Source organism: Pteropus medius, unplaced genomic scaffold (genome assembly GCF_902729225.1).
Source record: "Pteropus medius unplaced genomic scaffold, Ma_sr-lr_union100, whole genome shotgun sequence".
Taxonomy (NCBI): domain Eukaryota; kingdom Metazoa; phylum Chordata; class Mammalia; order Chiroptera; family Pteropodidae; genus Pteropus; species Pteropus medius.
In genome coordinates this window covers 15,349,464-15,366,808 of record NW_024347791.1, presented here as the reverse complement: position 1 = coordinate 15,366,808, position 17,345 = coordinate 15,349,464, and the positions used below count along the sequence as shown (strand labels likewise).

Sequence of the window (17,345 nt, the reverse complement as noted above, 5' to 3'; positions counted from 1 at the left end):
ATGACTGAATAAAGATTGAGAACTCCAGAAAGATTTACCTTTCAGGAGATATATGTGTACATTTGAAGTGGAGTGAGAAGTGGATGAGACCTGAGACAATAAAGAGGTTACCCTAAATTGTGAAACTCAGAGATGTTAATCTTATCTTCCTCCTATAAACATATCTTACATTCCAAAGGATAAGAACTCAGAGTCTTTCCCTAGGACAGTTCGTTTACACTGAAGAATATTTTCTCCTCTATCTCTAGAGGGGAGGAGGGCTGCTATACTAGGCCTCTAAGAGTCTTATTTTGGGGTTCCTTTCTGTTTTTACTTGCTCTTGCTGCTCTAACAAATTACCACAAACTTAATGACTTAAAACAACATGAATTTATTATCTTAATGTTCTAGAGATTGAAAGTCTGAAGTAGTTCTACTGGACTACACTCAAGATGTTGGCAGGGCCGCATTCCTTCTGGAGGCTCTAGGGTAGAATCCCTCACATTTTCCAACTTCCAAAAGCTGCTTGCATTTTTTTGCTTGTAGTCCCTCCCTCCATCAATAAGGGGAGCAGCATAGAATTTTCCAATCTCTCTCTGAGTCTAATCTTCCTCTCTTCCTCTTGTAAGGACTTGCAAGTACATTGGGCCCACCCTGATAATCCAGGATTATTTCCCCATGTCAATAACCTTAACTTAATCACAGCTACCAAGTCCCTTTTACCATGTAAGATAACATATTTCTAGCTTCCAGGGATTAAGATATGGGCCTCTTTGGGGTGGGGGGCCTTATTCTGCCACCATACTCACCTACAGTGCAGACCTCAGTACATGTAGGATGACGTCTGATCTGGCTCTGATTTTTGTCCCAGTGGGCAGAGTTGGGTATGAAGAACTGGCATGGTTATTATACATAATAATAATTCATTTGTTCCTGCTCCAGAGACCTCATGTCTATTTTCAAGACAATTCAAATAAATGTAGATGCTGAAAACCTAATAGGCTTTGAAGGGCTATACTGCTGAGCTGTCTGGAGTATCAAATAAGAACAGGAGATATCCAGAGCTGTTATAAAAGTTGCCTTGGACCTTCTACTGCCTTAAGACCTCTTACTAAGCCTTTTCTCATAACAGCTTTCCAGCCAGGCTGACTCATTCAAATTGAAGAGCCCATGCTAGTTCCTTTATTACCAAGTATTTTTGGTTTTTTTTTATTGCTTTTCTGTCAGAGCCATGTGTTGTAAACTGAACTAATCTAATAGCAACCCATATGAAACTAGGACCTGGGGTTTGGCTCTGCTCCCTTCTCGTATGCTGTCCTGGAATTGGACATAGTCCAGTGCTCGTGGTATCAGCCCTCCACAGTAAATATTGGCACTGTCTTCAGATATAGGACTTATATGCCCATTTCATAGTGCGTTTGTGTTTCTTTTCGTATAAGCTGACTGTATTATAGCAGGTTTTCCCAACTCATTTTCCAGTATCCTATTATAGCCACTGAATTGGCTCAACCATTAATCCTATGACCCTAGCTCGAGGCTACATTAAGAGCTAGGCACAACTCTCAAGTCTGGGTTTGGCAGTAGTTCAGATAGCTAACCTACACTATATTGGTAAAGGCTACTCCCTTGGAATTGGATTTTGGTCTTCTGGAACTAACCACAATTGACTCCTCTCAAAAAAGACCATACTGTGTAAATAAATGCTTTATCATTTCAAAGGTTAGCTGATGTGTTTCAGGTAGAGAAATTTTTCCCAGATTTAAATTTTAGTTCTAGGCTTATGCATTACTTGTTTATTACTTGTGTGCTTATATTAATTATTACCATTCTTTTAAATAAATATGTACTCAAGAGAAATGGAGCAGAGCAATAAAGAAAAAAGTTGGTGTGGAATGTTCAATACTGTACCTAAGGCATTTATGTTATTGACATTATGTTATTGACATATTTCTGTTTCTTTTCTTCCTCCCCCCCTTCCTTTTCTCATCTCCCTTTTTTCTTCACTTATTCATCTTCCTTCCTGTCCCTTTTTTTCCCTTCCTATCTCTTATTAGCAAATACTATAAAAATATTCAACCTTGTTTTTCTTAGTATTATTGTTCTAGAATGGAGCTTTATATAACTATAAGAATTAGTCATTCAGCCTGTTGTTTCACAATAGAAATACTTCAATAGAAATTGTTTTAACAGCTTAGAAGGAGTTTATCTTTTAAATTTGTTATCTTCTATGTATTTTTATTTGAAAGTAGGAAAAAATTGGTTTTTATCCTTCTTTTTCTTTACCATTTCAGGACTTTTCTCTTTGGTAGAGATGGAAATCCAAATAAACGGAATGTGCACAATGAAACATCTATGCATTTGTTGTGTATGGGACCTCAAATTATGATATCTGAAGGAGCCCTCCATCCTCGCTTAGCACGCCCCGTGGAAGATGATTTCAGAAGAGCAGATTGTCTGCAGATGATCTTAAGATGGAAAGGAGCAAAACTTGATCAAGGCGAATATGAGAGAGCAGCTATTGATGCTGTTGATAACAAAAAAAACACACCCCTCCATTATGCTGCTGCCTCAGGGATGAAAACCTGTGTAGAGGTAAAACTTTTTTTTTTTAATATTCTACATGATAAAATTTGTGGCTTGGTGATATCTAATAATCAGTGTTTGTTTTGCTTATTTTAGTTCATTTGACTAATCATTTTTGTCCCTTTTGTGGTTCTCAAAGAATTTTAAATAAAGTCATTCTCTTACTGGAAAGATTAAAAACAAACCTAGAATTAAATAGCCAACCTTGGGGATAAAACTGTCAACAATTAAAAATTTGCTAACATCCTTAAAAGATAATGGTCATCAGTTTAACGCTATCATATTGAGAATAATAGTTTTAGTAGAGATATGTTCTACTTTATTGCTGATTTTTAGTAACCAGAGTATAAAATTTATGCCTATTGGATATGGCAAATCTTGGCAAGTGACTTATAGTTATATATCTAGAATTGTTCAGTTTCCTAAGCAAACGGTAAATACTAGTGAATACATTTATTGGGGCCTTTTTAAAAAACGTGTAATTTTAAAATGTGCTTTTTTCTATTTAATCTATATTAAAGAGCTGAATATTTGAAATTTTCCATATATATATATTTCATATACATACAATATATCTAATAACAGACTTAGATAAAATCAACCATATAATATAGGATCTTAAGTTAAGGAATCATTATTATACATCCAATTGAACAGGTTTTTCTCAGCTACATTCATGTCAATTCATACATAATCTAATGAAGTTCTTTTGTATAGATATATTTAAATATAAGTAGAGAGCACTATAAATTGGATTGCAGGATATCAACATTACCAAAAATGTGGACCTTTATGGAAAAGTAATGATCCTAATCAGATTAAAATATATATCTGAAAATTTAGTATTTCTTTAATGTTATCATGTATATATACTTTATACTTCTAAATTGATAAATATACAAAAAATATGAACATCTTTCATTTTCTTACTCATGTTGAGATTACAATCACATGATTTCTTTAGCAGTATATCTTGTGTTAATTCTTTTCACTTCTGTAATCTTTCTGAGTTTATCCTTCATTTGCTGCTATTTCTGATACTTGTTAATCTTTTAGTCTTTGTTATTTCATCTCTTGGCTTTGTGTCACCTTTGCCCAGTAGTTAGTGACAGTCATTGATTCGAAACATTTTTTTAAGCAGTGCTTTCTAACATTGATTTACATACAGTGTGGAGGAAGAATGTCCTAGGATTTTGAGGGGCAGGGTGTGTATTGGCAGAATCCCTGAGGCTTTTATATAAGCCCTTTTGTTTATTGTTCTGTGCCCACCTCTTATGATAGAATCTCTGCTCTAGTGACTCACCGATATTGATGGGACTGCATCATATTTCTTAGGCGAGTTAGAAGTAGAAAATAGGTTATTCTTGATAGTAGTAATAATGCTCTTAAATTGCTGCTTTTATATCTTTCAAAAATTCTCTATAAACATTGCTTTAGTTATTATTGACTTTGAAGTATATTTACAGTGATATCCTTATTAAATTATTTTTACCAGCATTGTTTTTTGCTCAGAAATTAGCGCCAGGTTTATTCTGAACTGTCTGACAGGTTTACTGATTTGCTTGGTGTGAATGTATATGTATGTTTTAACTTTTCGATCTATCAGTATATGACATTACATAAACCATGCCTTTGGATGACGGTTTTCATTTTTCTGTTTGCAGAAGACCATTTTCATTTTAGCTTAACATAAAACATCCCAGATAGAGGCCTATAATACCTTGGTTGCGTTTATTCCAGTTTTCATCAACAAATTTCAGCATGTCATTTTACTCATATAAAGCTATCTTCAATCTCATATATATTTGATTCTACACTTCCTCAGCCTTAGGCCTCGATTGACTTTGATAATGTTTACTGTTAATTAAACTAGAAGAGTTTCCCAGGAAAGTATATGGTAACTAATTTCCAGAGGCCTTATTGTGTTTTTTAGTACTAGTGTAAAATACATACATTTAAAAAATAGCTTAGTAAATAATTGTACTTCTTAAGAGTATTAGCCTCTAGGCATCTCCGTGCTGTGTTGTGCTCCTTTGATGAGCTGGAAAGGTTTAGAGTTCTCTCATAAAGTTTACTATCATGAGCAGTTTAAACATATTTTTCCTAAACTACTGATTTGTCTATATTTTTAGGTTTTGGCCATATGAACAATAATTACAATAACTAATTATATAATGTTTTCTGATTTTCATAGTGCTCATTGTACTAAGCATAATATAAAGGGTTTGGGTTGAGTGAAAGAGTGCTGTCAGATATTTATTATTTTTTTCATAAAACTAAGAGCATAGTATGGTTGAAAGAGTACTAGTTTCTAGTCTTGATTCTCACAGTGACTGTCATAGGACCTTTAGTGAGTCAGTCACTCAACCTCTTTGAAATTATCTACTCCCAATCGTTAAGAGGAAACTATTACGATTTTTTTCAAAGACCCCTTTTAGCATTAATTTTCTGTTTTCTGTTATTACAGTAAAATATATCCCATTTCAGAGTCTAGCCCTTAAGGTTAAATTGATTATTTTATTCATAGTTGAAGCCAAGCTGTTTTTTTTTTAATTCGTAAGAACTTATATCTGTGGAATATGTCTTCTCTAGTTTCTGAAAATGTTTTTCTCTTTGGATGTTCTTTTAAGGACAGAGTTGATAAAATCATTAGTTGATAATTTCATATGTCTTTAACAATTTAAAGTTTCCCGTGGCTCATTATTTTGAACCATAGAGGTGAAATATTTACTTTAAAACTTCCCTTCTCTCTATAATATTTGTGTTCCATAGTAAGATACACACACACACACTCACATGTGCACGCACACGCAAGGAACATAATATAAAAATCTCTTACTTATAGAGCTCTGGTAACTTCCAGTGTGACAGTATCAGTGGCTATTCATAAGATATTGCAGTGCAATAGGTAGCCCTGATATTCCTCGTGCTATATTGCTTCCTACTTGACTGCATTATGTGGATGTTTCAACATTCTCTCAAATTCAGCATTTCCAAAACTGTACTCGGACTTCTTTACTCACTAACTCTTCCTCTTGTCTGCCCTGTTTCTAATGATACTACCATTATCCCGTGGTACCTGGACTTACCTTGGACTGGTTTTTATTTTGTTGTTTGTTTTGTTTTATAGTTTTTGTTTATTTATTTATTTTTACATCAAACTCATGCCACTCATTTGCAGAATAGAGCTCTTCCTTGTCTCTTTTGGTCAGCTCCTCTTTTTTATCTCTTCTGGCCACTCTCTAACACCAGTTGCTTGTATTGAACCCTCACTTTGGTGTAGTCGTCAGAACTTCCTAAAGTGTAAAAATCTGGAGTTTCCCAAATATTTATCATTCAAAATTATTTATGAGATAAAAGTTATTCAAAGAGGAATAGACTGCAATTGTTTGAAAATTGGAAATGTTTGTATGTTAAACATTTCTTAAGGAATGAAGCCCTTCTAATTTTTTCATGTTTCAAAGAATCGTTCCAAGGATCTGCAAACTTTTTTCTGTGACAACCTAGATAGTAAATATTTTAGGCAATTGCTCAACTCTGCTCTATGGCTGAAAGCAGCCATAAATAATACATAAACAAATGAGCATGGCAGTGTTTCAATAAAACTTTGTTTATGGACATTCCCATGTGAATTTCTTATAATTTTCAAATATCATGAAATACTCTTTTGATTTATTTCAACTATTTAAAAATATAAAAACAGGTTTTAGTTCTTTGCCTGTAGAGAAATAGGCAGCAGGATGGATTTGACCTATGGCACGAGTGGACCACTGCATTATACAGAGAGTTGGGGGAAGAAAGCAAAGATGATTCCACACTTCAGAAGCTTATTTAAAAAAAAGAAAAAAAAATATATATATATATATATTTATACACACATATATATATTAACATTATTAATAGGTAGCAGGTCCTATATGCTTTAATTATACAAAGAACTAAAAATACACTATGTAATGGATGCCTGGTGCACAAAAACGGAACTCCTTTAACAGATAAATTGTACAAGAATTTAACACAATAAGCAATACACTTTTTTCTTAGTTATTGAGAGTTTTTCTGGTTTGGAATAGAGATGAGCTTTGGAGAGGAATGATGGGTTAGGTCTCTTAGCCTGGCCAGATGAAAATTCAGTAACTCTCTCCTTTTGGCGGATTCCCTAGAGTAAGCCTAGTCATTAGACCTCATTTTATTTATATTAGTGCTGCACTTGTCATAGTGATCATTAAGTGGTTGATGTGACAGAGGCTTTTGTTTTTAACAGTGCCTCACTCTGTGTGAAAAACATTTTTTTAATGAGTATTATCTTAGATATTGCCTATGCACCCCTCTAATACTTGCTTATTCACAGCTTTAAGTGTAGCTGTTTATTGTCAGATCAAATAGAGGTCACTAGAAAATCAAAGGTGCTAAGTCACACTTTTCCCCTTTACAGCCACAGGGCCTATTTGACACTTTGGTAGCTGTCAGAGCATTTCCCACTTCATTGAAAAGCCATAAAAACCATTCACAGCTCAGACCGAAGAGTTTTACCTAATTATATTGTGTTTTTAGCACCTGGAGTTTTAAAACTGTGAAAAGAATACACAATTTATAGTCCCAGCTCAGCAACTGAGTAACTTTGTCTCTCTGAGCCTGTTTTCTAATTTTTCCCCCCTCTTTAATCCCCACGCTACTTCCACCCCTGGCCTATGGATGTTGCCGTTTCCTCTTAAGAACTGGATCTCTGAAGGAGGGTGTCCCACACCGCTCGCCCTGGGGCCTGCTGCGCCCTGGGGGCGGCGCACCTGGGATATGGTCGGAGGCTCCATCTGGGGTGCGAACTCAGGACCTTCTGCAGGCAAAGCAGACGTGCTAACCACTACACTATGGGGCTACTCACGTTTTTTAATTTTTAATGAAGAAAGATATGACCTCATTATTGCATCCCAATATTATAATGCTAAGTGCCATATTAATCATTTAGGCAGTAACTGTGATAGGCATTGAAAGGAAGGAAATATCATTTTAGTTTTACTTATCCTGGAAGATTTCATGGGTAGTAGGTTTGAGTGGATATAATTTCAGTTTAAGTATTTGGAAGAGGCTACTCGAAATGTGGCCCTCAGACCTGTAGCACCAGTTAGTACTGAGAACTTGTTATATATATAAATTTTGGGGTCCAGCAGACCTCCAGATTCCAAATCAGAATCTCTGGGGGTAGGCTCCAGGAATGTTTTAAGCAAGTGGTCTGGTTATTCATTTGCATGTTACGGTTTGAAAAGTACCGGTCTAGGTCTCAAACATATGCAGATTTAAGTATTTTGCATAAGTATGATAAGACATCATTTAACGTGAAGATAGAGGCCATAACAAGTAGAAAAAACTAAATTACAAGGTCGAGAATTTGGGATTTATTTATAGAAAATTGAATCATTGAAAATTTTTGATTGGAGAAGTGCTATTAGGAAAACAAATAGAGTAAAATTAGCCTAATGGTTGTAATGTAAGACAGATTTGAATGGGGTACTTCTAAAGCAGTGTTCCTTTTTCTTTTTTTTTTTAACGCCTGTAGCACCTGGTATTCCTAGGTGGTCTCCCATCCAAGTACTAACCAGGATGGACCCTGCTTAGCTTCCAAGATCAGACGTAAAACAGTGTTTCTTCAGCTCTTGCTTCACAAAGAATGGTCTCATCATCAGTCATTTGGGAACTTGTTGGGAATGCAGCATCTCAGGCCCCATCCCAGACCAGCTGAATCAGAATCTGTAGTCTAACAAGATCCTAGGGTGATTCACATCCACAGTAGAGTTCGAGAAGCCTTGGCTTAGAGCACTTACAAGTCTGTGGGGCACTTACAATGGAATCACCTGTAAAAAGTGCATGCATCTAATCCCCACTTGCCAATATGCCGTCAGGCTACCCAGGTGATTCCTACACAGTTTGAAAACCTTTGTGTTGAAACTGCGGTTCTAACCATGGCTGCACAAATATCCCATAGACTACACCTCAGACCAATAAATTGGAATTTCTCAGGGTGGACCCCAGAAACTAGTATTTTAAACTTCTCTACATGATTTTAGTTTGCAGCCAAAGCTAAAAACCAATGAACTAGAGATAATGATAGGAGTTAGAAGATTATTGCACTAATTCTGGTGTGAACTGATAGAAAGCCTGGATTTGTGTGGTGTATTGGAGATGGAAAGAATGAGGCAGATGCAAGAGACATTGTGAAGCATTTGGTGGCTTGATCATTTGCTAAAGGAAGCAAGGGAGAAAAAGATTTAAAATGATGGAGACTTAAAATGTTAATATTAACAATGGTGAGCTATCTTTGGATGATATAATTTTCTCTGATTTTTCCACATGTTTTATAACAATCTGCTACCATAATATATAATTAGAATAAAATAAATTAACTTTGTTTTTAAGTAAAATGAGCATGGTTTTGAACCTGGGACTTTGACATTTAAAAAATGAGATGAGGTGAAGGAATTGATTGGAAGGAAAGAATGTATTGAGTTTTCATTTAGAAGGATGGAGATTGAGATCTTAGATTATCCACTTGAAATGGTATTCAGGCTACTGAAAATTAGGACTGGCAGTAAAGAATATAGATTTAGAATTGAGTGTTATCTGCACAGAGTCGATAACTAAGAAGAAAGATAAGGAGATAAGGTATGGATGAGAAATCCAAGGATAGGACTTTAGATTATAGGTAAAATTATATCATTAAAGTCACAGCATCAATTTGGAGAATGCCTGTGTGTAAAGGGAGAGATAATAAGAAGTAGCCTATGAAGGAAACAGAAAAGGCAGAGATGAGAACCAAGATAATACAATGTCAAGGATGCCAAAAGAATAATTTCAAGGAGAAGGGGTAGTCAGTCATGTGACATGCTACAGAAAGGTAAAGGAATTAGAAGACTGAGAAAGGCTGTTATATTTGAGAGGTATTAATGACTGCCAGGGATATTGTTTTAGTCAGAGTAGAAGTCAGATTATTGGGAGTAATTGAGTCATTTGCTGAGGAAGTGGAGAGATAGTGGGTGTCAGTCACTAATTTCAGAAATGTGGCTCAGCAAGAAATGAAAGTTTTAGGGAAGTAACTAGAAGGATGACAGAAGCATCAGGACCCAGTAGAGAGAGTGAAGGTAGAGGGAGTAATGAAGTGCTCAAAGTCATATAAGAAACAGAGATGATGAGATGATAATTTTACAGCTATAACAGACTTTAAGAATCATCTTGTTTTTTACATCTCTTCTGAAGATTATATAAGCCTCATTTTATAAATGGACCTGTGTAAACTGAGACTTAATGAGGTACCTGTCCAGAGTCACCAGCCATTTAGATTGTGGATCAAAGGGGTAGGAAGGATTTTTCTTGAATACTAGGGGCCAACCTATACCTGTTCTTCTGGGATTATGAATGGAAAAGAAAGCAGAATAGATGAGTAAATGTGTTGAGATAGTGATAATTGGACGTTCCTTTTAAGGTAGAACATTTTATGTACCACCAAGTGTGCAAGGTAGGCTAAAAAATTCAAATAAATATGCAGTCCTCCTTACTTTAAGGTGAGGAAAACGATACTAGAATGCTTTGGTTTGAAGTATTTGAAAGCTCCCTCTTCAGAACCAGATGTAATTCCCTATTATGTAAGAGCAAAACACCTTACTTTATGCAGCAGTAATTTAACATATATCTCCACCTAATACATCTTTCACTTACTGGTGTTCCTAAACTTATATACCAAAGGTCAGCAACCTGAAGAGTATTCCTCTTATGTAAGGCAGCCTTGCTGTTAGCTAGCTTCTTTGCCAAAGGTAGCATACATGCAGATTATTCTTGTCAAGACTGATGCTACAAACATGGACCCTCAGTTCAGTCACTGATTGAGTTTCTCTATAGGTGCCAGCGGTAGCAGTGAGATATAGGTCTTTGTGGTCAAACTAATTTGAGGAGTCCCTGTGAAGACAGATCTCATCCAAGTTCTAAAAATGGTCAGCAATGACTCTCAACAATGACTTCTCACACATCCCCTTCTCTACTAGGCACTCATTTGCTTTAAACTCAAAAATGCAGTCTACACTCTGGTATATCCTTATAAGAAGGTTCCCCTTACCAATATTCTGGAATGGCACAACCTCTTAAATTTTGTCTTTGCTTTTGTTAAAAATTGGGGTGTTAAGTTCAAGATAATTTTGTTTGCTAATATTTAGAATCTCTTCTATGGTGATATCTGTTGTGAAAGTAAATCAAATTATGGCTTCGAAAGCTATCCTACTGTGCACTTCTGTGACTCTGAATAAAGAACTAGGGAATAAAGTCAACAATCTTAGTTCTGTAGCAGTCAGAAGCAAATAGTTTATTTGTGTTTAGGTAGTAGATAACCTGGGGAAACAGAAAGGCTAAAAACAGAAATAGACTCTGCAATAGGTACAATAAGTCTGTGGACTTACTAAAAGTCCCCAATATTGAGTAGATTAGGTAATATAAACATATCAAATTCTGTAACCACATAGGTCCTACTCTAGTGTCATTACTTCTCAAACTTTTATGTGCATAAGAATCTCCTATAGATCAGAATCAGATTCTGATTCAGAGTCCTGGAGTGGGAGGGGATTGTGTAGCGATGCTGAGATTCTACATTTTTAGCAAACTCTCAGGTGATGCTACTGGTCCCTACCACACCTTGACTAAAGAAGATTCTAGATGGTAAATAGCAGCCAATATGACCTTGCCCTCAGGCCCTAGAAGGTAGCTGCAACAGTGACTGCTTAGAGCTATGCTTAGCAAATTTTTTTCTTTATAGGGCCAGACGTAAAGGGCAAATATTTTAAGCCTTGTGACCACAAGTCTGTGATTCATAGTCTTGATTTGTTTGCTTGTTTTTACAACTTAAAAGAGCAAGAAGCTGAAGTCATATCCATTGGGTCTGTCAGGTTAACTCATGGCTTCTAGATCTAACATTGATATGTCCCTTATTTTGTTGGGCATCTTGCGATGACTGTAGAGGAACCATAAGGATTCCAGTTCCAAAAGCAATGAAGAAACTTTTTGGGATGATCTGTGTGTTTGTTGGAGGGAAGGGAAATAAAATTATTGGAAGAAAATGAAAAGAAGCTACCTTTTTGATTAACTCTTAAGAAAATGAAAATCTCTAAAAAGTATTCACATTTAGGTTATAAATAAGAGTCTGAGCAGAACTTTATGGTGGACCCAGTATGCATTTGACTTCTTTAATTTATGTGATTGTCCTATTCTATATGTTGGTATAATATCCAGTCACAGTTAAGAACTCTGTCAAACTTTTGACTGGATCCCAGTTCTACTGCTTACTAGTTGGGTAACTTTGGTCAAGTTACTTAACTTTCTGAGACATCATAATATCCCTGTCATATGGGTTGTTAATATTAAATGAATATGTGTATTTGAAGTGCTTAGCATAGCGTTGGCACTTAGGAAACACTTAATAAATGCTGCTGTTACTATGTTATTATGGTCATGACTGAATCCTATAAAAGAAACAGCTCCATGACTAACTGTCAGGCTGTCCTTTAGGGTTCTCCTAGATTATAGCCCTCATGGTATTCATGTCCTTCTTAATGTCTCTGCAGACAGAATGGGGAAACTTGAACCTACAGCCTTAAAGAAACAACATATAACTTCTGAAAAACCAGCAGAAACCTCAATAGTGAACAAATTAAGTTACTGTTCCTTGTATTTTTATGGTGGAATTTCTTTGAGTGAAATTGCACCTTTAAAGATTGAGAAACTATTTGGCAGAGCATCTTCCCAATTTGGCTATTGGTAATATTCCTATCACTTATTTTGAGGAGTATTGAAAATAGTTTTTCTTCAGTGACTTGCTCATCTCAATTTCATTTCAGTGTTTGACTGGATAATGAATAATACAAATGAAAATTTTTGTCTGCCATCCAATTTTTGTCAGGACATCCAAGTTTTAGCAGTTAAACTAACAGTATCAGCAGTGTCCTTCTTGTTTAAGAAAAGTTTCTAGAAATTTATAAAAGTTAGCATTGAATAACTATATTTTTTTTAATTTTTAAGACTTTATTTTTGGATTGGACAGAATGCTTAAGAATTTTTTTTTTTAAGTTTAAGAAATTTGTGTTGTTGTCATTGTTCTTTTTAACCAAAGGAAGTCATCTAAATGACTGATAAACAAGAATTGCTAATCTTAACATCAGAAGCAGTTGGTATCTAAATAACTTTTATTGTCATTTTAAGTATACACTATTGCATTTTTGTTGTGCTTTATTATATTTTTAATTTTTTAAAATATGTAGTATGAAAATAACTTATTTAAATCTGTGTTTGCAAGTTTTTGAAAAAATCTTTTTTAGCTTTTAGTGAAACATGGAGGAGACTTGTTTGCTGAGAATGAGAATAAAGATACTCCTTGTGATTGTGCTGAAAAGCAACACCACAAAGATTTGGCCCTCAATCTGGAATCTCAAATGGTATTTTCACGAGATCCTGAAGCTGAAGAAATAGAAGCTGAATATGCTGCATTAGACAAACGTGAGGTAAGTTGTTTTTTTTTTTAATAAAAAAAATACATAAATTTTATATTAAATTGTTTTGCTTTTTTAAAGCTCAGTTCATGTGGTCTTTTTTGCAATATGCTAAATATCCTGTCATGTACATAGCTGTAAGTATAAAACTACATCCAGAAACCCTGGAGATGTTTCTAACTTATGAGAGTATGTTTATTTAAATATAAATAGAGATACTGTTGTGTGATATGAATCTTAACTTTTCCTACTGATCTAAGACTCCAGTCTTCCTGTTTCTCAGTCTCTTCCTGTCTTCTTTCCCCCCTAGCTTTATTGAAGTATAATAAACAATTAGTTGCTCATATTTACATTATACAATGCAATGAGTTTTTTTTCAATTATAGTTGGCATACAATAATATATTCGTTTCACTTGTACAGCATAGTGATTAGTGATCTGTATAACTCACAAAGTTGTCACCTCACTAGATCTAGTACCCTCTCTTCCACATTATATATTTTTTACATTATTGACTATTTTCCTTATGCTTCCCTTTATATCTCCATGACTGTTTTGTATCTATCCATTTGTACTTCTTAATCCCTTTGCCCTTTTCCCCATCCTCCCACCCCTCTCACATCCAGTAGCCCTCAAAATATTCTCTGTATCTATGAGTTTGTTTCCGTTTTTGTTGTTGTTATTATTTATTTTGTTCTTTAGTTTTCCACACATATGTGAAATCATGTGGTATTTGTCTTTCTCTTTTTGACTTACTTCATTCAGCACAGTACTCTCTAGGTCCATCAAGGCAACATCTTTTTCCTCCCCTTCTTTTTAGTCTGTGTGTGTCTTTTAATCTGAAGTGAGTCTCTTGTAGGCAGCATATGTAGGGGTCTTGTTTTCTTATCCATTCAGCTTCCCTGTCTTTTGTTTGGAGCACTTAACTGTTTTCCATTTGAGGCACTTGTTGATAAATATGTAGTTATTACCATTCTTTATTCATGATTTTGATATATGTTTTTTCTTCTTAAAGAAGTCCCTCCAACAATTCTTGTAATACTAGCTTGGTGTTGGTGAATTCCTTTAGCTTATTTTTGTCTAGGAAACTCTTTATCTATCTTTTGACTCTAAATGATAGCTTTGCTGGATAAAGTATTCTCGGTTGTAGATCTTCTTGAGTTTTCAACACTTTGAATACTTTGTGTAAAGTTTCTTTTGAGAAATCAGTCACCATCTCCCTGTTTTCTGGATTGCTCTTATGAACAAACATGCTTTGATGACTCCTATCTTAAACCAAAACAACAAAACAATCTTTCCATTGACCACTCCTCCCCAGCTCTGTTGATCTTCAGTTAGAGCCCCATATCTCTGATCTTCATGTAAGAAAAACAAAACTTAATAGTTGTGTACACATACCGACTTCCTCACTTTTAGTTTACTCTTCAGCCCATTGCAGTGTGAATTTCTTCCTTTCTACTATGGTATAATTGAACTTGTCATGGGCATCAAGAATCACCATGTTTCCAAATCCAGTAGGTACGTTTTTCTCCTCATCTTAACTTGAATTCCTCACCAGCCCTTGGCACAATGACCACTGCCTTCTTAATGAAACACACTTCTCATGGCTTCAGGGACATCGTTTTCTGGTTTTCTTTTGTCTTCCTGTCTCAGTAAACATTACATCAACTCACTGAGTTGTTCAATCATAAATATGACTTTCATTCTTGATTCCCCACTTCTCCTTACATTCAAACAATCTTGGAATCTTGTCAGCGTTACTTCCAAAAATATAACCTAAATAAATTTACTCCTCCCAGTCTCTACTTCTACCTCCCTAGGACCTTGTCACCCTCACTTATCTGAGCTACTTTGTACCTGGTGTCCTTTTTTCTATTCTGGTTTCCTTAGAATCCGTCTTGTATACAGAAGCCAGAGTGACATTTTACAACTTAGATTATATCACTTAAATTACTTAGTGGCTTTTCATTATACTTAGAATAAAATCCAAACTACTTGCTCAGATATAAGACCTTATGTGGTCTGGCTACTACCTGCCTCTTCAACATTATTTCAGACTTTTTTTCCCAGCACACTTTGCTCTAATTGTAATCCCTAGACTACACAAAGGCTTTTGCATTTGCTGTTTCCTATGTCTGAAATCTCCCAGTTTTTCTCTTGACTGTCTCATTTCACTTTTTCAAACAGGCATTCTTCAATCATTCTTTCTAAAATAGGTCCCTCTCCTTCTATTATTCTTTACCATAATATCCTATTCATCTTTCATAGCACTTCTCACTGTAATTATTTTATGTATTTGTTTACTTGTTTATTGCTTTTCTCGCCTATTAGATTGTCATCTCCGTGAGGGCCTGAACCATAACTGCCTTATTTATCAGAGTATTTTCAGTGTCTGACACAGATCCACAGTGAACATACATATATTTCTTCAATAAAAAATTATAAAACAATAAAATTTTTCCTCCTGAAATGAGTCTGATTAGATGTTCAGTGCTAACTTGATTCTAAAAGAAATTATGCTATTGTTTGTGTTAAATCTAATGTTTGTTTTATTTTTCCCATGAATATCCAGCAGTTTTTGAACTACTATACTATCCAGATGAGGAAATGAGTGATTTTCTTGGAATTAAAAGATTTACATTTCTTTACCTTTTGTGTTTCTTTAGTTAGGTTATTTTATAGGAATGCTTATTCAGATTTAAGTACACAGAGAATGAGGGTTGATGTCCTAAGCAATTTTCATGAAGTTTTTGACTCTAGATAGTAACCTTGAATGACAAATATGCCCTCTTCTTTTTTTCAATTGAGACAGATAAACCAGAAAATAGTTGAAACAAAGTAAGCTGAACCTGATTCTTCTGCTTCAAGTCTAAGCATCTCTCTCTGCTATACTGCCTATCTTTTGACAACTCATGATCTTGAATCAGACATAGAAATTATAATGTAATACTTGATATAATTCAGTCAGAAGACATGTGAACAATAATATCTTAGAAATATTGTTGATTTGATTAAATCGAAGGACATGACTATTTAGATTTTTTCTCCAAGATACTATCTTAATTTATAATTAAATAAAAAAATAATGGTACTCATTATCAATAGATTTAACATCTAAATGAACTTAGTATAACTATAATAAACATATTAAGCTAAAAAACTTGCAGAACAGTTTGACACTATAGAAAAAAGTGGTATGTATTAGAAGAAGATTGAAGTATACTAAAATGATAATTGTGCATAGAGGTGATTTTCTGTACTATTATTACTTTCTCTATTCATGCATTTCTTAAAATTTATCATTAATATTTATTGCTAAAAAATGTAAAAACTTTCTTCTTTCCTGACTTTACTCCTTAGTGGTAAGTTTCTTGTGTGTGCTACCAGGCTTAAGCAAACATATGCATATAGAATTTTCAGTGCAAAAGTAAGATCATATAGTACATTGATTCAGTTAAAATATTTTTTTATATTATCATTATATCATGAACATCTTTCCCAAGTCAGAGCGTATGATCTACACATTTTAACCACTTACCTATTGATGAACATTGAAAAAAAATAGATATTTTTGTCATTTAAAACAAGGCTAAAGTGAATATTTATTTGTCTACTTATTACATATATATCTTTATGTATATTACATATATACCATTATTGTGATTAAAAACATGGATTCTGAAACCAGACTAACTGGGTTCATACCTTACGATGGTCCCCACAACTTACTATGGGACCTTGAACAGGCTACTTAATCTTTCTGCTGCTTTAGTTTCATCTTCCTTAAACTGGAAATAATAATGGTCCCTACTTGATAGGGTAGCGATCCTTAAATGAGTTAATACATATAAATGCTTAGAATAGTGCCTGGCTCATTATAAGTGTTATCTAAGAGTATGTTGTTATAATCATGATCATCATTTATATATACATTTTAAAGTATATTTCCTATAAATTTGTAGAAATTGGCTTGATGGATCACGAGAGAGATGCATTTTAAACTTTAATAGAACCTGTTAAATTGTCCTAAAATATTATATCAATTTATTTTTCTTCAAGTAACATTTTAGAGATTCTTTTCCTCACATTCTTGCTAGCATTGGATATTATCAGTGTTTTTATTGTTGCCAGTTTGGACAAATAAATTGCACCTGTTTGAATTTATGTTTTTGATTTTTCTGTGACTTGATTGTTCATTTGCATTTTTCTATAGATTGTTTGTGTTTTCTTAATGCTTTCTGAGAGAACTTTGCATATTTTTCCATA

The 17,345-nt window shown here is 34.4% G+C and overlaps 1 protein-coding gene across 6 annotated transcripts in view; it reads left to right on the top strand.

Annotated features, from left to right (window-relative positions):
* The window catches only part of ANKIB1 (ankyrin repeat and IBR domain containing 1), a 110,533-nt gene that overhangs the window by 43,081 nt on the left and 50,107 nt on the right, over positions 1-17,345 (top strand). For all 6 annotated transcript variants that reach the window (XM_039878109.1, XM_039878115.1, XM_039878114.1 and 3 more), the window contains 2 exons: positions 2,271-2,571; positions 12,909-13,091. In XM_039878109.1, the coding sequence (XP_039734043.1) occupies positions 2,271-2,571; positions 12,909-13,091 (484 nt within the window). The remainder of the gene's footprint in view (positions 1-2,270; positions 2,572-12,908; positions 13,092-17,345) is intronic.